The 21692-nt window shown below is 40.8% G+C and overlaps 1 protein-coding gene across 1 annotated transcript; it reads left to right on the top strand.

Annotated features, from left to right (window-relative positions):
• The first annotated feature begins 4166 nt into the window (after positions 1 to 4166).
• RAB29 (RAB29, member RAS oncogene family) lies at positions 4167 to 8584 on the top strand. Its single transcript, XM_052654021.1, has 5 exons — positions 4167 to 4317; positions 6155 to 6226; positions 7408 to 7589; positions 7882 to 8003; positions 8282 to 8584. Exons 1-5 carry the CDS (start codon positions 4194 to 4196, stop codon positions 8391 to 8393), a joined length of 612 nt encoding a protein of 203 aa, XP_052509981.1. The 5' UTR covers positions 4167 to 4193; the 3' UTR covers positions 8394 to 8584.
• Positions 8585 to 21692: the final 13108 nt, after the last annotated feature.

The following is a 21692-nucleotide window of genomic DNA, read 5'->3' as shown; positions in this document are numbered from 1 at the left end:
CAATGAACACCGAGGACTGATATCCTTCAAAATGGACTGGTTGGATCTCCTTGCAGTCCAAGGGACTCTCAAAAGTCTTCTCCAACACTACAGTTCAAAAGCATCAATTCACTGGCACTCAGCTTTCTTTATAGTCCAACTCTAACATCCACATGTGACTACTGGAAAAACCATAACTTTGACTCAACAGACCTTTGTTGGCAAAGTAATGTCTTTGCTTTTTAATATGCTGTCTAGGTTGGTCATAGCTTTTTTTCCAAGGAGCAAGCATCTTTTAATTTCATGGCTGCAGTCACCATCTGCAGTGATTTTGGAGCCCAAGAAAATAAAGTCCGACACTGTTTCCACTGTTTCCCTAACTATTTGCCATGAAGTGATGGGGCCAGATGCCATGATCTTAGTTTTTTGAATGCTGACTTTTAAGCCAATTTTTTCACTCTCTTCTTTCACTTTCATCAAGAGGCTCTTTAGTTCTTTTCCACTTTCTGCCATAACGGTGGTGACATCTGCATATCTGAGGTTATTAATATTTCTCCCAGCAATCTGGATTCCAGCCTGTGCTTCATCCAGCCCAGCATTTTGCATGATGTACTCTGCATAGAAGTTAAATAAGCAGGATGACAATATACAGCCTTGATATACTCCTTTACCAATTTGGAACCAGTCTGTTGTTCCATGTCCAATTCTAACTGTTGCTTCTTGACCTGCATATAGATTTCTCAGGAGGCAGGTGAGGTGCTCTGATATTCCCATCTCTTGAAGAATTTTCCACAGTTTGTTGTGATCTACACAGTCAAAGGCTTTGGCATAGTCAATAAAGCAGAAGTAGATGTTTTTCAGGAACTCTCTTGCTTTTTCCATGATCCAACAGATGTTGGCAATTTGATCTCTGGTTCCTCTGCCTTTTCTAAATCCAGCTTGAACATCTGAAAGTTCATGGTTCATGTACTATTGAAGCCTGGCTAGAAGAATTTTGAGCATTACTTTGCTAGTCTGTGAGATGACTGCAACTGTGCAGTAGTTTGAACATTTTTTGGCATTGCCAAAGAATACATATGTGTGTATATATGTGTATGTGTGTTTGTGTACATACATACACAATGGAATACTACCCAGCCATAAAAAGGAATGAAACTGAGTCACTTTTAGAGATGTGGATGGACTTATTATGGACTGTTATACAGAGTGAAGTAAGTCAGACAGAGGAAAACAAATTGGAGAAGACTCTTGAGAGTCCCTTGGACTGCAAGGAGATCCAACCAGTCCATCCTAAAGGAAATCAGTCCTGGGTGTTCATCAGAAGGACTAATGTTGAAGCTGAAGTGCCAATACTTTGGCCACCTGATGCGAAGAGCTGACTCATTTGAAAAGACCCTGATGCTGGGAAAGATTGAAGGCAGGAGGAGAAGGGGACAACAGAGGATGAGATGGATGGATGGCATCATCGACTCGATGGACATGGGTTTGGGTGGACTCCGAGAGTTGGTGATGGACAGGGAGGCGTGGCATGCTGCAGTTCATGAGGTCACAAAGAGTCGAACATGACTGAGTGACTGAACTGAAAACATATGTAAATCTAAAAAAAATTGGTATAGATGATCTTATTTATGAAGCAGTAATAGAGACACAGATGTAGAAAACAAATCCATGGATACCAAGGAGGAAAGGGGAGATGGATGAACTGGGAGATTGGGATTGACATATATACACCACTGATACTATGTATAAAACAGATAACTAGTGAGAACCTTCTGTACTGCACAGGGAGTTTTACTGAACATTCTATAGTGACCTACATGTGCAAGAATTACAAAAAAGAGGAGATACATGTATACGCATAACGGATTCTTTTGCTGCACAATAGAGATCTACATAGCAGTGTAAAGCATCTCTACTCCAATAAAAATTTTAAAATAAAATTAAAAGTTGTATATGCATACAATGTAATATTATTTGGCCATTAAAAAGAAGGAAATTCTGCAATACATTGCAACATGGATGAACCTTAAAGATATTAATTATGCTAAGTGAAATATCCAAGAAAGAAAATCTACTGCATGATTTCACCTATACAGTTAAATTTATAGAAATAAAGAATGGACTAAATAGTGGTGACTAAGGGCTGGAGGGAGGGAGAAATGGGGAGTTAATAATCAATAGGCATAAGATTCATTTAAGCAAGATGAATAAGTTCTAGAGATCTCCTGTACAACACCGTAGCTCTAATGCACACTTAAAATTTGTATTTTTATATTGCTGTGACTGCATAATTTAAAACTTAAAAAAAAACTTACAAGGTAGGTCTCATGTTAAGTGTTCCTACCACAGTAAAATAAAAAATTTCAGGTCTGAGTGGAAGGAAGAAATGATGAGGCCAGTGACAGAAATAGTTGTTTTTGAGGTGAATCTGTGAAAGGGAGGCTGGCAGGACAGCCAACTAAAAGTACCTTTATATCAGTTGAGCAAAACTGATTGGAGATGAAGATATAAATAAAAGTTAGACAAAGAGAAATGTGATGCCAAGGGCAATTCACCAAAGTAAAAAGTTTAAAGAATGATCAGCTCAGGGACCAAGAATCAAGCCTTTAGAAATACTTAAAGAGTGATAGGATGAAAGGAAATGGTGAAATAAGGTGATCATCAGAGAAGAAGGAGGCTGGACGAGAAAGAACGGTGTCACTAAGTCACATGAGAAGCAAATTTCAAGAAATTGTTCACTATGTCAAAGCCAACGGAAACTGAGAAAAGACCATTGGGAAGGAAACTGGGACATTCCAAAAAGATGAGAAGCCTAGCCTGACCTTCCCTACCTGGTTAACAAACATTGTGAATCATGCTGATGGTCTCTCCTCAAGGTTAAGGTCAAGAGACCTGAGCAGGGTTGATTTTTTTCATCTTCCTGTTGCTTTCTCTTCTATTCTTGGGAAAAGCATAGAAAATGGAGATTATTTTGTTTGCCATGAAGCTCGTGTCCACTTAACTCCTACCTAAAGGGCAGGCAGGTCAGAAGTTACAGACTAAAAAATTAAAAATATTCACAAAACTGTAGTTTAATCATTATTCATGAGCAACAGCAAAAACAAATGGAGGAGGACTGGCAGTGTACTTCAATCAGCTTCCAACTCAAATGATGTGAGCGGTGTAGTGTGACTGAAGATTGTGCAAGTGAGAATGAGGAACCGTCTGTTGTTTTCTGTCTTTACTGCAGTAGCAAGTTATTAAATATTAATAACTAACATTTAACGACATGGGATTTCCTGAATCGGTCTTTTAATCTGTCCTTGAATTTGACTGGTTTGAGGTCTTTTGGGGTGGGTCTATCTATCCATTTGGAAGAATAGGAAATGGACTTAAAGCATGAGGGATGAGGCTTGGGCTTTTATTAGTGGAAATAATAAATGGAATCTATGGAATAATTTTTTTAATCTTAGCTCCATGAAACTTTTATTAAAGATGAGACATGTATGTGGAGACAGATTTAGGAAGGTTAGATCATGCCGAACAAACCGCTTTCTGAAGGATGTTTTCTATCCCAGAATTATTTAAAAATAAAATTCCAAACCATTGAAGGAGTTTGAAACTAAGTGTATTTAAAAAAAAAAATAGCGTATAAACTACACTCCCAGGAATCCATGCGGGCGAGTCGCTGCGCTCGGCAAGCAGCCTTCGCCGCAAGGTACGCTGGGAAGTGTAGTGCGCCAAGCGACGGGGCACGTGACACGCGGAGGCAGGCGAGGGGACCGCGGCACCTGAGGCGGTCCGGGGTCCGGGGGAGGCTAGGCATACGGCTCTCTTTCCCCCCGAATTTGGTCTGTGCAGTTAGGGGATGGCCCCCATCTCCTCCCCACCGTGAGGTGAAATAAGCTGGCCGTGTTCCGTCGCCCGCCGGAGCAGCTCCGGGGAAGTCCGGGAGAGTAAGGCATCGCGGTGCCTCGCCCCTTTTCTCGGCGGCCGGGCGGGCAGGGGAAGAAGGTAACAGCCCGGGGCTCAGAGCCTGCGCCCTGCGCCCCGCCCAGGCTGCGGCAGCGCGGGGAGGAAGCGCGTCTAGTTGAGCGCAAAGTTTCCTTTTATATTTTTTGCTTTCTCTTCAGAGTCGCCCTAACGGGCCATGGGGCGGGTATGCCACACTTCAGTTTGAGCGGGGGTCCCTAGACCAAGGGGTGAAAATAAGCGAGCCCCCCATCCCGCTAGCCATGAGCAGCCGCGACCACCTGTTCAAAGTGCTGGTGGTGGGGGACGCCGCGGTGGGCAAGACGTCCCTGGTGCAGCGATATTCCCAGGACAGCTTCAGCAAACACTACAAGTCCACGGTGGGAGGTGAGACGCTGCGAGGGGGGTCGGGGGAGCGGCCGGGGTCCTGCGACTAGCCGCGGACTGGAGTGGGCTGGGGGCCGGGGGTTTTGCCGGCTTTAGGTCCTTCCCCGGGCCAGGAAGGAGCTGTCTGAGACCCTGGTGTTTGATGTGCATGTCTCTCGGGGCGGGGGTGGTTTCCAGTTAAATTTTCCCAGTCAGAGCTGTCTCGAGAGAGAAAGGCAAAGTGTCACGGTAGGAAATGGGGAAGGGTGGGTGAGAAAATGAGCAGTTGCTGCGTTTCGCTGGGGAACTGTGAACTCAAGCCTCCAGCCTTCCTAGCGGTCACCGGCAAATCTCTGCGACAAGCGGACTCCACTGAGACCTTCTGGAGAACCTGGTTAGGTACCATCTGGGGCTGCTGTTCTACCTTTCACGAGAGTTACAGACAGCTATTGAAGGAACAGAAGGGTGTTTAACCTGGCCTCAAGGAGCCTGGCTTCGTTATGGAGATGCCTGCCCAGGAGAGCACTTGGACACTGTCAGAGGCTGATGAGCTGTGTGGTTTTTGTCCATTGATTGTTTAAAGACAACCTATTCCTAGTGTAAAATATACCACTTTTCTATTTTCCCACCCCTTTTTCTCTCAAACTAGGGAGGCAAAGGACAAAGGGGACACCAGGAGTTAATTCACTTCTTTTCAGGTGTGGCCTTTGGACTCAACTATCTTTCCAGAAGTAGGAGAATGCTTTTTAATTAAAAGTTTAGCTGGGGAGAGCTGGTGAAGAGGAAAAATAACAAACATTTATTTATCTCCATTAAAAGAACTTTTGTAATACAAATTTTGAAAATGTACACTAGTGTTCATTATGGAATTTTTAAAAATTAACATGCAATTAAGACATCTTCCTTAAGAGCATCCATCAAAATGAAGGGTTTTAAGTTTCAAACAAACAAACAAATAAGTAACATGAGAGCCTCTGATTCACGGATTTGGTTTAAAAGTATCCCCCTAATTTTTAACAATTGCTCTAGTTTTCCTATAGTAAAGAATATAATTGACTGGCTGTTTTTTTCAGTGTTTATTCTAAATTTCCCCTAGCTTTCATTTCTGTCATAGATGTGAAGAAATATATTTCCAAACATCAGAAATTATCCTGTTTCTGTCTTTGTCAAACGCTCTTCCCCCTTGGCCTTAACTCATGGAGTCTCAGCATCTACAGATGTGGCAGGAGCTTCCAGCACAGCTCTTAAGCATCACCCATGGGGTGAATCCTCTGGGACCTTTTCACTTTATCTCATTCCTGCCCAGGATAATTCCTACAGCTTTATGAAGGATGTAGAATTCCCCCAAGGGTGTGATTTTCTCATAATACAATTGGGTTAGAAACCAACAGTGAAATTGAACGTGGAAAATGCAAAGGCCAACACACTTACCTCATTTCTGTCTTCTACCTCATCATCCCTTCCCTGAGAAAGCCCCATAAATCTTCCAAAAACTGTTTAACCTGAGATAAGGAGTTGTTTTTGTAATTACTCTCACTTAATATTCTCCAATTGAGTTTTCTCAGCCTGAGCCAACTGTCTGAAAAGAGATAAGGCAATATTAGTAGGATCAAATAGTTGGTTTGACAAGAGAGTAAAAGCCAGAGATGCCTTCAGAAGATGCATGTGAATTATATGTCCCATATTTAGTACATGGGTGTGGTCCATTGAGGGCTTAAAATAACCAAATAAACCAACAATGAATGAATGAATTTGATTGGAGTTGTGTGTCCCTAGGGTTGTATCTGCATGTTTGATATGACTTTGTGGACTTTTTAAAGGTAAACTTTATTCAAGTATATTATACATATATTTTCAGTGGATTTTGCTCTGAAGGTTCTCCAGTGGTCTGACTCAGAGATGGTGCGCCTCCAGCTGTGGGATATTGCAGGTAGGATGGGAAAACGGGACAAGAATAAGGGGAGACATTTTGGGTTAACCAACAAGCTTTCAGAGAAAAAGTAGAACCAAACTTTTTTTTCTGAAGCTGGAATGATCAGACTGCTCTGAGGATATGTAAGCTGAATAGATGTAGAGCTTTTGTAGATGTGTTCTGTAAATGTTTTACCCTGAATAAATATAGAGCAGTCTCTGTGTGGGTGGAGGGGTGGTGAGGTAGTGAACTATGAAGACCATAGGCGGATGCTCCCACAGCAGGCAGAGGGTGCTCTTTCTAAGGTTTCCAGCTAACCTTGGTGAGAAACAAGTGAAAAGAAGACAATAATAATAGCTGAACAGTGTATTAAAAAGCAGAGACATCACTTTGCTGACAAAGGTCTGTCTAGTCAAAGCTATGGTTTTTCCAGTAGTCATGTGTGGATGTGAGAGTTGGGCCTTTATAGAAGGCTGAGTGCTGAAGAATTGATGCTTTCAAATTGTGGTGCTGGAGAAGACTCTTGAGAGTCCCTTGGACTGCAAGGAGATCAAACCAGTCAATCATAAAGGAAATCAACCCTAAATATTCATTGGAAGGACTGATGCTGAAGCTGAAGCTCCATTACTTCTGGCCATCTGATGCAAAGAGTGGACTGATTGGAAAAGACTCTGATGCTGGGAAAGATTGAAATCAGAAGGAGAAGGGAACAACAGAGGATGAGATGGTTGGATGGCATCATAGAGTCAATGGACATGAGTTTGAGCAGACTCCGGGAGATAGTAAAGGACAGGGAATCCTGGCATAATGCAGTCCATGGAATCACAAAGAGTTGAACATGACTGAGCGGCTGAACAACAGCCCTTATTTATTATTTGCTAATCACTTTTCTAAGCGTTTTAGATTCACTGACTCATTAATCTTTACAACTAGCCTGTAATAAAAAAAAAACCACTGCTTTCCCCCCACTTTACAGATGAGCAATCTGAAGCACTGAAACCTTGACTTATCCAAAGTCACATAGATGGTAAATGACAGAGCAGGAATTTGGAAGTGGATGATCTGGGTACAGAATCTGGACTCCCCCGCTCCTCATACTGCACTCTTTCCTTAAATGAAGATGGAAAAGGCAGGGTGTCAGAGAGGGTCCCCAGGCTGGTTCTGAGGATCACCTTCTCAAGAACTGTCTTACTTCGCAGGGCAGGAGCGCTTCACCTCTATGACCCGACTTTACTATCGGGATGCCTCAGCCTGTGTTATTATGTTTGATGTTACCAATGCCACTACCTTCAGCAACAGCCAGAAATGGAAACAAGACCTGGACAGCAAGCTCACACTGCCCAATGGAGAGCCGGTGCCCTGCCTGCTCTTAGCCAACAAGGTATGTGGTCAGCTTGGAAAACGGCCCCTGGCTTCAGTCTGTGGTCAGAGAGTAAGTGAATCTAAAATGCACTCTGATTCTAGGTTTCCACTTGCCCTTCTCAAGCTGGCAAAATCTTCTCTACCTCTCTTCAAGAGATGTTGAAACTTTCTTTGAGAAGAACGTTGACTGTAGATTTCTGAGGCTTCTGTTCTAGCCATTGGGGGAACTATTTTAAATCCACGTGTATCTGAGCAATGTTCCTATTCCCAGGAAGTTTATGGTGGTGCCTTTAATTTCTTTTCTTTGCCAGTGTGATCTATCCCCTTGGGCAGTGAGCCGAGACCAGGTTGACCGGTTCAGTAAAGAGAATGGTTTCACAGGTTGGACAGAAACCTCGGTCAAGGAGAACAAAAATATTAATGAGGCCATGAGGTGAGTAGCTTATGCTGTTCTAGGGATAAGCATGCAGATTTACCCATCTTTCACTGCAGCATCTCGGACCTTCTTGTTTCTGAGCAAACAAGAACAGACTGAGCCAATGGAATGCCAACTTCTGAAGGCCAGGGATGCTGTCTTCTCTCCTGAGATAACTGGGGACAGTGAGGCATTTAAACCTTGTGGCTTTACTGAATGCCATCTGGTGACAAAACAGACAATATCTGCCATTTCACCATTCAGTTTCTGAGGCTTATATTTTATTTGATTTTTAGAGTCCTCATTGAAAAGATGATGAGCAATTCCAGAGAAGATATGTCTTTGTCCACCCAGGGGAACTACATCAACCTGCAAACCAAGCCCTCCTCCAGCTGGGCCTGCTGCTAGTAGCATTTGGCTTGTTTTCCCTCCCAGCTCCAGGAAGTCTTTCTCTTCCCTTTGGTTGCCCATCCAACAGTTGTACTAAGTACATTTGACCTGTCTGCTGGTGACTGTCTGGTAAGGAGAACCATCATCACTAAGAAAAGACACATGGGACCCATGGGCATTTCTGCCTCTTGTTTGCTGCTGGCTTAGAGAGACCACTGTCTTCTCTCCAAACAAGATCATCTCATCCCTCAGTTTGTGATCTGGGATTGATTTTGTGGCAAGGATTAGAAATTAGCGTCTGTGTTTCAAGAAGCATAATTCTCACCTGCTTTTGAGTATATTTTTCCGTTCAATTTATATTGATATCCCAGTCTGATAGGACTTCAGTTACAAGGAAAGTGAGATCAAAGCTCATTTCCCAAATTCCTTGTTGGCCATTGCTTTCAGATTCTTTCTGTTTTGCCTTTGAATTAAACATCTGATTCTGAAATGCAGGAGGAGTGGGGCCAGATAATATGTGTTTAGGGCTACTGAAGGCCCTAAACCAAAAGTCACTGTATTTTTTTAAGATTCTAAAGTTGTATTAGCTTTCTCTTGTCTTGGCTTTAAGAATAGCCAAGCTTTTAAATGAACTCTTTGGTGAGAGCATTTCTTTCTCCAAAGAAATTAATTCTCACATTAATGTTTTCTAGTGTCTTTTTCCCAGTGGGCTGGGGACTGGGTTTGCAGGTTCCTGGGTTGATGTCTTGCTGCATGATGCTGCAAGTGACATCAGTTGGCCATGGTGCCCTAAAATAGGTCTGTTCCTCAAAGCTCTGGTAGTCTGAGTGGAAGAAGACGGAGAGGTTAACAGAACAAAATCCTGTGGGACAACTTGCTTATGAGCACTTTTGTGGCTAGCACTTAACAGTCATAGGAAATCAATATTATGTATAGACCTTTGCCTGGGGGTGGGAAGTAGATAGAAAATCATTAGGTAATTTAAGTGCTAAATTGGGTAGAGTTTTTAGTATCCAATCACTTCTAGACAGTTTAATTTGTTAAATTCTCACAGGATGGTGATTTATAACCTACCTAGAGTTATGAATATTCTTAGTGAGCTCAGACTTAGAGCTCTGTGAGAGACACATAGCTAAATAAGTGTTCTAAGTCTGTGGTTCCCACATCTGATCAAAACCACCTAGAAAGTTTGTTTAAAGATTTTAAAATAAAATGTTTTAAGATTTGTGTTTCCCAGTCTAACCTACTAAATCACAGTGTCCAGGAGTGAAACCTGGGGATTCATTGTTGTTGTTGTTTTCAAAGCTTCCCAGGCAATTCTGATCAGGCCAGTTTGGAAACCACAGCTGGAGAATGTGGTAAAAATGCAGCGATCCAGGCCTTCCCAGTGAAATGTTCCTGGGCTTCTGTAGGCTCCGTTAGTTCTCTAGGTGATTTTGACACATACCAGACCGGGGCTTCCCAGGTGGCACTAGAGGTGAAGAACCCACCTGCCAGTGCACTAGACATAAGAGATGAGGGTTGGATCCCTGGGTCAGGAAGAACCTCTAGAGGAGAAAATGGCAACCCACTCCAGTATTCTTGCCTAGAGAATCTCATGTTTAGAGGAGCTTAATGGGCTACAGTCCATAGGGTTGCACAGAGTCTGACATGACTGAAGTGACTTAGCACGCACGCGTGAAGACTGAAAACCACCCTCCTAAGAGATCAGAAGCCAGATATCAGAGCCTTTGGTGGTTTGTTTTTAATGCCAGTTGTTACAAATTTTGCACAGTCTTTTTAGACCTTCAGGTTCTCTTTTGTATTACCCATTACAGGTAGAGTTTTTATTACAATGATTCTGAAAATAATAGTGGACGAACAAGTTCTCTGTGAAAAGAAAATTGATTTTTATTCAATGATTTGAACCCCTGCAAAATCACAAATAAATGGGAAATAAGTGTTGTATTCATGGTAGTTATTGACCTTCGATATGAGTTTGTTAAAGTGTTATTTTATACTGATAAGAGTATTATGGAAATGGAGACTTTTTAAAATACCTTCTTTAAAATGAAGGTAAGTGTTACTCTGTTATATGTTAATTTACTAGCACCAGTTGCCTTGTTCCAATTTAGTACTTGATGTAACTTCTCAAATACTGCATGGAAATGTGACCATTTTTTAAAAAATTGAATATGTTTTCTTTTCCCACTGGCTGACTCAGGATATTTCTGCCTTTTCAAGCATTGCTAGAGGCTGGCCTGCCAGCCCTTCTGGATTTTCTCTCCCAACTGGTGAACATTATGGCCCTGAAACCAATTAAAGAAGAAAGTGAAATATAATTCCTCTCCATATCCCTATCTGTAAAGAAAAGAGAAAGTAATTAAGGAAGAATAAAAAAATTTACATGATTAGAAATGTGATTATATTAAAAATAATTAGATCTTATCATTTGGATGCTACTTCTTGGGTAAAACTGTTTGGAACATGGACATCATTGTAGCCCTTCCCTAGAGAAATTTCCATATTTGAGACAAGATGCCCCTCCACTCATCCAGCTAGTCTGTGGCCAAGAAGAAAACATAGGCATTCCCTGCAGAGTGTTCTAAGAGATGCAAGGAAGGGCCGAGAACAGAGCTGTGGAATTGTGACTGCCTTGGCTTGCTACTTTGAACAGAATAGCTGAGTGATCAAACAAGCTGGGAAAGGAACCACAGGTCACGGAAGGCCCCTCAACAGTAAGTGATGATTTGCTCTTCTGTGCTGTAATGAGCCGGAGTTGCTCTAAGATTATTTCTCTAACTCATTTAACAATAGCTGAGGACTATTTGGGTTCCTCATTTCCCCCCTTATCTCCAGATTTAACTCTTTTCCTTAGCTGGTCTGCATTCTGTCCCCAGAACACTGTCCCATCTAACAGAAGGCTCTTCCTGCCTTTTATCCTTTTGTAGGCAGTGGCCAAGGTTAGCAGATGTAAAACTTTCCATGATAGATAATCTGTACAATCCAGTGATTAGATTGCTCAAGGAAATAAACTTCAGTGCCCTTTTCTCCTTCACCCCCTTCACTATGTATAGGAAGAGGCCCCAGCTGTGTACATGGCTCATTTATTAAAGGCAGATACCCTCCATGCTGCAAAGTAGAATAGGTAGAAAGCCACTCGAAAATGTGCATTGGAAGGAACTCTACATGTATTTTTGACTTGAAAGTATATCTACGCATGATCTTTGTTTTTGTTAGAAAAACCCTGCCTTCTCCTTGGCTTTCAAGCATAATCTGAATTTTGTTCAGTTTTATCTGCAGAGTTTTAGTATAATAATGGTATTGCTCTTCTTTAGGTTTCTCCAGGGAAATAGAACTAATAAGCTACAGATATGTAGGTACGTATATATATGAATATGTGTGTGTATATATGTAAAGGGATATATTATAAAAATTTGTCTCATGTGATTATGGAGGCTGGCAAGCCTGAAACCTGTGGAGCTGATGCCCCAGTTCAAGTCCCCAGACTGGCAGACTGGAAGAGCTGATGTTCCTGTTCAGAGGCTGTCAGACAGGAGAATTCTCTGCTACTCAGGATGGGGAGTCAGCCTTTTGTTCTGTTCAGGTCTTCAACTAACTGGGTGAGGCCTACCTATATTAGAGAAATCAGTCTGTCTTATGGCATCTACCAATGTAAGTGTTAATCTCATCCCAAAACACCCTCACAGAAACACCCAGAATAATGGTTAACCAAATATCTGGGTAAACCGATGTTCCAGTCAAACTGACACACAAACTTAACCATTACTTGCACTTAACAGTACTTTTCTACGTAATGGTGCTGTTTTGATAACTTTCTTTACACTCAGCTTGATTTAACTGATTAGGAACTAACCTACATATAATGGGAGTAAAGAGGAAAAGCAGATATGAAAGGAAGAAAATAAGATAGACATTTTATGATTTATCATGACCTGAGAAAGGCAGTCCAGTAGTACTAGATACCAATATCTGACTTTGCATAAACTCTTCCCTCAGACCTGTGAGTTGTGCATGTTTCTTACACTAACCTGGAAATAAGAAAGTAAACAGTTCTCATTTTATATTTGAGGGAAAAACTGTCTCAAAATTTGACTAATGAAAGACAGCTATTTGAATCTGTAATAAAGCCAAGACATAACTGCAAATCTTCAAATTCCCCATCTCCATTCTGTCATTTAGGTTTCTGGGAAGGCTTTGACCTGAAAAACCTATTTTATTAATAGAATATGAGCCTAGACATTTAGAGAAACAGAACTGGCCCTTTTTGGGTTGGAAGTTTAGTTTGTATTAGATAGACTTTGAGATCATGTTCAGAGATGTGTGTAATTAAACTTGGGGCCAAGTTTAGTGTTGTATGAATAGCACGCAGCACAGATATGTCCTGAGATGTTTGACAAGTTCCAGTGACTAAGATAATGTCACCCAAATGCAGTGACTGTCATTTACTTTTGAACATCAGCTTTATTGTTAGCAAATACAGAAATTTTTTAAAAGTTAATCTTTTCCATTATAGTTTATCACAAGATACTGAATAGTTTCCTGTACTATACAGTAAGACCTTGTTGTTTGTTTTATATATGCAAGTACAGGGATTTTAACAGCCATTGCATTTTCAACTGTTGTTGCCAGTAGCTAACATCTGAATGTTTCTATAAGCCAAATACATATTTGTCTAAGCAGGTCACATGGATTATTTTTATTTTCACAATGATCCCAAGATTCTATATGTGTAGACACTTAAGACACAAAAATTAAGACTGCTCAAGGTTAGACAGCTAGAGAGTGGCAAACTCATTTTTAACCTTTAGCTGTGTTAACCTCAGGAGCTTCTTTTACTAAATAAACTGCCTCCTGTTTTGTATGTGTCTGTTTTGGTGGTGGTATCCTTGACGTTTTCTCACATAAAGAGTAATTTATTAAATGGGTGTACAGGTTTTTAAGTACTTCTATAACAGTTTTAAATCTGCTCCTTAAGGAAAATGTCCCACAACCCAAACAAAACCTCTGTTTACACTTTGATAAATTTATGTTCAGTCCATTTTTTTCATGTGCAGACTTTTTTCATATGCTTGTATTCACACTTAAGGCAGTTTTCATTGCATACTTTTTATGTATCCAGTATTACAGTAGGAATTGTGGAGGATATAAAGCTCTATGCCATAGAAGTTCATGGAAGATGGTTAAGAAAGATATCTTAAAGGGAAGTAGGACATGAGATGGATACCAATTGAGAAAGAGGTAGGATAGGATTTCAGGCTGGGAAGAAAGGGGGCTTAGAGTTTTTATGCAGGTTTGAGTAGTCACCAGTAGACCAAAAGGGTCATATTATAGAGCAGTGGGAAATAAGGTTAGAAAGACCATGGAGAGATTATATAGGTCACTAATTAAGTGGTATACCTACTGTTATAATTGTGGGATAAGACCAGGGGAAGAAATGCTTTCTGTCCAGGAAGGGCAGTCCAGAAGAGAGCCAGGCATGTAAAAGAATTGCATCTCACTGAAGGGAGTCTACTTCTTGTAGTGACGCAGGACAAGGAAGGAGGTCAGGAAAAACCTCATGGAAGAGGGCACTCCAACTGGAGGACTACAAGAAGAAATGCGTTCTTAGACAGGATAAAGTGAATAAAGGCGTGGGGGCACTCACTAAACATCAGAGCTTGCTGTAAGGACAGTAGATGGATGTTAGACCTGGAGCTGTTGAGGGAGCTGGGGTAGAGAGAGGATGGATGGAGGAAAGCAGGGGACTGTGGGAAAATTAGATTGGAGATAGGGTAAATCAGGAAGAGCTCTATAGGCCATGCTGAGGCATCTGAACTTCATTTTGTTGGAGAACTGTTAAAAGGGTTTTTTAAATATTTTTTTCCTAATTGAAAAATACATAAACATTATTAATTTTTTAATGGCTTAAAACAACAGAAATGTATTATTTTATAATTCTGGAGGTCAGAGATCCAGAATAGGTTGCATTGGACTAAAACCAAGTTGTTGGCAGGACCGCATTCCTTTCTAGAGACTCTAGGGAAGAATCATTTTCTTACCTTTTCTGGCTTCTGGAGGCCATGCACATTCCTGGGCTCATGGTCCCCTTCTTCCATCTTTGGAGCCAGCAAAAGTCCGTCAAGTCAGTTTATCACTCTGACATTTCTTGTCCCTCTCTTCGACTTTTAAGGACCCTTGTGATTACACTGGGCCTGCTCAGATAATCCAGGTTAATTTTATATTAAGATCAGCTGATTAGCAATCTAGTTCCCCTTCCCACGTTCACAGGTTCCAGAGATTAGGTCATAGAACTGAGGAGTAGTGGGTTAAGGAACTTGTTAAGGAGTCACATGACTAGCTGGTAGTAGGGCCAAGAACATTATTGTTACAATTCACATAATATATTTTTTAGAAGGAAATGGATTTCTTTTGTAATTTGACCTCCGAAAGACAACTTAAGAGTATGAATATTCCTCCAGGATTTTCTCTGCATATGCAGTCCCAGCTGTACAACTCTTTCTCCTAAAAACAAAACAAAACAAATTTATACACGGCTTCCTGAAACTTGCTTTTTTTCTTTTTTAATGTATCTTGGACATCTCCCCTTGTAAGAACACACAGTTCTACCTCATTCCTTTTACTCGCTGCATAGGATTGTATGGATGTATTATAATTTACTTGACCAGTTATCTATTAATGGATGTTTGGATTATTTCTTTTTCCTCTCTACAAATAGTGCCACAGAATCTCTCTATAAATTTATAGACTTGTGTGAAACCTTCTTTATGAACTCCTAGAAGTAAGTCAAAGGGTATACATACTTTAAATATAGTGCCAAATTTCCCTCCAAAATGTTGGTCCCATTATATACTCCCACCAGTAAGATATGAGGGGCCAGTTTATCCATATCCTTAACAAGACTGTTTTCAACCTTTACCAATTTAAGTAGTGAAATGTAAAAAAAAAAAAAAAACTTGGTTATGATTAAATGCAATTGTCATTTTTATTTCTTACATTAGTCACCTATTTGTAGCCTATGTCTGTTTTTACTTTGTCTTTTTTTAGTGCTTTCGTAAAAGCTCATTATATATTAAGGATATTAACTTTTTCTCATATATATTGTAAATATTTTCCCCAGTTCATGGAGAGGTTTAAAGTAGAATAATATTAGACTTGTGCCTGAGAAACTCTGGCAACAGCTTCAATGTTAGTATAAAGCATTCAGACTTTATTATGAGAACCATAAGGACATATTGAAAATTTAATTATAGGAATGCCATGAGTGCTGTACTTCAGGAAGACAGTGTTGTCTGTTGTATCTACCACACATTCCAAAAAGGGAAGAGAAGCTGTTGCAGTAATTTAAGCATGAATGGTGACAGTGGACATGGCAAGTGAATAGTGAATTTGAGAAATGCAATGAAGAAAGAATCAAGAGGTTTCTGTGTTGAAGACTAACAGTGAAGGGTTGGGTTGGAGTCAGTAGCACCAAGGATTTGAGCTCAGGCGATTAAGAAGATGCTGCTGACAGAAATGAGGAGTCAGGAAAAGAATGTGGGTAGGGGAGATAATTTGTTTGGCATAGATGAACTGAGTTTGTGGGTATTCAAGTAGAAATGTCTGCTAGGCAGTCAGGATACTGGACTGGAACTCCAATATCCTGGGATTCACTGGAGGCAGAGAGGCTAGCAGCAGTTGGTAGAATCATGTCCGTACTGGGTGTGGTCAGAATACAGTCCTCCTAGGAATGGTTAGGGAGATAGTGGAGAATGAGTGATAGCACCTTGGACATGTTATTGCTGTTCAATCACTAAATCATGTCCAGCTCTTTGCGGCCTCATGGACTGCAGCACGCCAGGTTTCCTTGTCCTCCACTATCTCCAGGAGTTTGCTCAAGTTCATGTCCATTGAGTTGGTGATACTATCTAACCATCTCATCCTCTGCCGCCCTCATCTCCTTTTAGTCTTTTCCAGCATCAGGGTCAGGGTCTTTTCCAAAGAGTTGGCTGTTCACATCAGGTGGCCGTATGGACATACCTCCTTGGATATTCATGGAGGTAAAAGATGACTGTCATCACTTCTGTCACCTTTCTCCATGTGTAGCTGTGGGCACTGTTTGTTTACTCTCCTCCCGAGGATTGTTATGTTCCGGTGGAGGCATAAACCAGCTGTTGGATTTGGTTTTTTCTCTTCAGTGAAGACAGTGTAATTCATTCTGCCTCCTACAGTGCTCCATAGTGTCCAGCCTACTTTCACAAGGGAGCCCCTTTTGTTGCTGTTGTTACACCAATCTCGTGAAGGAGGGAAGGGCCAACATAATTATCCCCATTTTACAGATGAAGAAGCAGAGGCACAAGAATTTAAAATTTGCTGAAGATCACCTAGGTAGTAAACCACAGTGCTCAGGGCCAATATTCTTCATCACAAATTCAGTGCTCTTTTTGTTATACCTTGGGGCTTCCCCTTTCAGTAGTGTTCACTTAACAGTGTTTGCTGGTGGTTTAGATGGATAAGGCTGTGTTATCTTTCATGTTACAAGTGCAAGTTTTCTATTACTGCTGTTGAGCAAAACAGCGAGTGTTAGTGCTGGGTTTTTTTTCCTTCAATCTGATGTCAAATTGTACATCCTGTTTGTCTTAGTAACAGAAACCCACCTAAACTTAGCTCTTAACATTCTTTTATTTATTTATTTTTGGCTGTTCTGGGTCTTCCTTGCTTCGTGGGCTTTTCTCTAGTTGTGGCGAGTCAGGGGTGCTCTTCCTTGTGGTGCGCAGGCTTTTCATTGCTCTTGTTGCGGCACATGGCTCTAGAGCACAAGGGTTTCAGTAGCTGCAGTGTGTGATTCCCGGGGTTCTAGAGCACAGGCTCAGTAGTTGTGGTGCACAGGCTTAGTTGTTCCATGGTATGTGGGATTTTTCCAGACCAGGGATTGAATCTGTGTCTCCTGCACTGGTAGGCGGATTCTTTACCATTTAGCCATCAAGGAAGCCCCATCTCTTAACATTCTTAGGAATAGAAAGGAAGATGGAAGTCTGGAGCAGAAGAAATACACACTTGAGAAAATAAGAAATTTATACTTGAGAAAATGAATTAGAAAGTTTAAATTGACTTTGGCCCAGTCTTTTTCTGTCTGTGACCTGAGGCAAGGAAGCATCCTTCTTAACCATGAACCTATCTCCAAGAGGGTTTTTGGCCACTGGGGTTACAGAAAGACTAACGAAACACACAGCTCCTCTATCCCACCCTTTCTTATGAGTGTTGTGATGGGACAGAGGGTCAGCAGGTTGGAGGTAAAAGATTTTTAAAAAGAAGAAGGAAAAAGAAAACACAACTCTGGAGAATCTTTCTTTAATTTCCTGGCAGGGTCTTCAAAGACAGGTCCCTTTCTGAGCTCCTGTAGACAGTAGAAGCAGTGTCTATCTTTATTTTTCTTTTAATGGACAATGTGGAATCTTTAACTGAAGTATTTAAGAAAGAACATTTGTCATTCTGTTATGGTTGGTGTAGCATACAGCCTTACATAGTTTCTTTTTTTTTTTTTTAATTTTTTATTTTAATTGGAGGCTAAGTACTTTACAATATTGTGGTGGTTTTTGCCATACATTCACATGAATCAGCCATGGCTGTACGTGTGTTCCCCATCCTGACCCTCCCTCTCACCTCCCTCCCCATCCCATCCCTCAGGGTCATCCCAGTGCACCAGCCCTGAGCACCCTGTCTCGTGCATAGAATCTGGACTGGCGATCTGTTTCATATATGATAATGTACATGTTTCAATGCTATTCTCTTAAATCATCCCCTCTCACCTTCTCCCACAGAGTCCAAAAGTCTGTTCTTTACATCTGTGTCTCTTTTGCTGTCTCGCATATAGGGTCATCATTACCATCTTTCTAAATTCCATATATATGTGTTAATATACTGTATTGGTGTTTTTCTTTCCAACTTACTTCACTCTGTATAATAGGCTCCAGTTTCATCCACCTCATTAGAACTGATTCAAATGCATTCTTTTCAATAGCTGAGTGATATGCCATTGTGTAAATGTACCACAGCTTTCTTATCCATTCATCTGCCGATGGACATCTAGGTAGCTTCCATGTCCTAGCTATTGTAAACAGTGCTGCGATGAACACTGGGGGTTCATGTGTCTCTTTCAATTCTGGTTTCCTCGGTGTGTATGCCCAGCAGTGGGATTGCTGGGTTGTATGGCAGTTCTATTTCCAGTTCTTTAAGGAATCTCCACACTGTTCTCCATATTGGCTGTAGTAGTTTGCATTCCCACCAACAGTGTAAAAAGGGTTCCTTTTTCTCTGCACCCTCTCCAGCATTTATTGTTTGTAGACTTTTTGATAGCAGCCATTCTGACTGGTATGAAATGGTACCTCATTGTGGTTTTGATTTGCATTTCTCTGATAATGACTGATGTTGAGCATCTTTTCATGTGTTTGTTAGCCATCTGTATGTCTTCTTTGGAGAAATGTCTGTTTAGTTCTTTGGCCCATTTTTTGATTGGGTCGCTTATATTTCTGGAATTGAGCTGCAGGAGTTGCTTGTATATTCTTGAGGTTAACTGTCAGTTGCTTCGTTTGCTATTATTTTCTCCCATTCTGAAGGCTGTCTTTTCACCTTGCTTATAGTTTCCTTCATTGTGCAAAAGCTTTTAAGTTTAATTAGGTCCCATTAGTTTATTTTTGCTTTTATTTCCATAACTCTGGGAGGTGGGTCATAGAGGATCCTGCTATGATTTATGTCAGAGAGTGTTCTGCCTATGTTTTCCTCTAGGAGTTTTATAGTTTTTGGTCTTACGTTTAGATCTTTAATCCATTTCGAGTTTATTTTTGTGTATGGTGTTAGAAAGTGTTCTAGTTTCATTCTTTTACAAGTGGTTGACCAGTTTTCCCAGCATCACTTGTTAAAGAGATTGTCTTTTCTCCATTGTATATTCTTGCCTTCTTTGTCAACGATAAAGTAGTATAGGTGTGTGGATTTATCTCTGGGCTTCTTATTTTGTTCCATTGATCTATGTTTCTGTCTTTGTGCTAGTACCATACTGTCTTGATTGTTGCTTTGTAGTATAGCCTGAAGTCAGGCAAGTTGATTCCTCCAGGTCCATTCTTCTTTCTCAAGATTGCTTTGGCTATTCAAGGTTTTTTGTATTTCCATACAAATTGTGAAATTATTTGTTCTAATTCTCTGAAAAATACTGTTGGTAGCTTGATAGGGATTGCATTGAATCTATAGATTGCTTTGGGTGGTATACTCATTTTCACTATATTGATTCTTCCAATCCATGAACATGGTATATTTCTCCATCTATTTGTGTCCTCTTTGATTTCTTTCATGAGTGTTTTATAGTTTTCTCTATATAGGTCTTTTGTTTCTTTAGGTATATTTATTCTTAAGTATTTTATTCTTTTCATTGCAATGGTGAATGGAATTATTTCCTTAATTTCTCTTTCTGTTTTCTCATTGTTAGTGTATAAGAATGCAAGGGATTTCTCTGTGTTAATTTTATATCCTGAAACTTTACTATATTCATTGATTAGCTCTAGTAATTTTCTGGTGGAGGCTTTAGGGTTTTCTATGTAGAGGATCATGTCATCTGCAAACAGTGTGAGTTTTACTTCTTCTTTTCCAATCTGGATTCCTTTTATTTCTTTTTCTTCTCTGATTGCTGTGGCTAAAACTTCCAAAACTATGTTGAAGCAGAGTCTATCTTTAAACCTGGCTGGCTGATTTTCACGCAGCCACAGAACTGGAAGTGCCCGGCATGGAGTAATTGCTCAAAATTTTTTACAAAGTTCCCAGAAATTATAGCATAGCCTTGAAGGAAATGGGTCTTTGTTAGGGGTAGGAAAGAATCATCAGACTCACTGCCCCACACTGTCACTTCTTATTGTCTTTAACATATGCAGGGGAGAAGGAAAAGGCTAATTCTCAAAATGTAACTAAAATCATAGGGGAAATTAAGCATTGGGTTCCCAAAGCCATTAAATCTCATTTCCTGGGAGGAAGAATAACTGTCTTTTCTGTCTCCTGAGCCTGTTTCATTTTCACGATTTCGTATATTGTCTCTTCAAGGTTAACTGACAGTGCATCTGATATCTAACGCGCCAGATGATTAGTGTCTGTCTTCAGTTTCCTACAGAGTGGCTGTGCTTGAGACAGGTGTCCAGGGGAGATTGTGTGGGGATGCACTGGAGGGATCTGACCTTGGAGGTTGCATTTCAGATTCTCCTGACCGCGAGGGAGACAGTTCTAGGGGTCTTGTAGGCATAACTCTGTACTTGCTCACTAAAAAGTAAACTAGAAGTTCAAGTCTTCCTTCCTTCCTGAGAGACAGTGTTTGTTGAAATACTGAGTGAAGGGACTTCCCTGCTGATCCAGTGGTGAAGACTCCCCACTTCCCCTGCAGGGGGAACAGGTTTGATCCCCGGTTGGGTAACTAAGATCCCATGTGCCACACAGTGCGGCCAAAAAAAACCAAAAAGAACAGTACCTGGAACAAATCAAAAGGGTATCCAGTGTTTTAAAAAAAGAGAAAAAAAGAAATACTGAGTCAATAAACAAGCAAACAGAAGCTATTAGCTGAAGCTAAGGAGAGAGATAAGATATGACCCTCACTTTAGAAGAGGAATAGCCTTCTGTGGCCATCTGTACATAGGCCTGGAAGTAAACTACAGTGCCAAGGCCAAGAAAACCTGTTCTGAACTTTCCATTTGCCTGGATATGTAGATTGGTCAGTTCCTTTCATTGCCTAATAAATGAATAACAAGAATTCCTCTGCCTCATCTCACAATAACAAATAATGGTATTTGCTAAATAACAGCAATCTGACCTAATAACAGAGCTTCCGAGAAAGTCACCTGTGACTGCGCCACACCAGCCTCTGCACTGGCATTGTGGCAATAATGGATGACAATCCTTAGTCAAAACATATTTGGACATCCACTAAGACTACCACCAGAAAAAAAAAAAAAAAGATGACTACTATCAAAAAATACCAAAATAAGGGTTTCCCTGGTGTCTCAGGGGTAAATATCCCACCTGCCAATGCAGGAGACATGAATTTGATTCCAGATCCAGGAAGAGCCCACATGCTGTGGAGCAACTAGCCTGTGCACCACAACTATTGAGCCTGTACTGCAGAGCCAGGGAACCGCAGCTAATGAGCCCATGTGCTGCAACCACTGAAGCCCACATACCCTAGAACCCATGGTCTGCAACTAGAGAAGCCATCACAATGAGAAGCCCTTGCTCTGCAACTAGAGAAAAGCCTGTGCAGCAATGAAGACCCAGTGCAGCCAAAAGTAAATAAATTATAAAACCAAAAAG

The sequence above is a fragment of the Budorcas taxicolor genome, chromosome 16, assembly GCF_023091745.1.
Source record: "Budorcas taxicolor isolate Tak-1 chromosome 16, Takin1.1, whole genome shotgun sequence".
Lineage (NCBI taxonomy): Eukaryota > Metazoa > Chordata > Mammalia > Artiodactyla > Bovidae > Budorcas > Budorcas taxicolor.
This window is presented reverse-complemented; position numbering and strand designations above follow the sequence as displayed.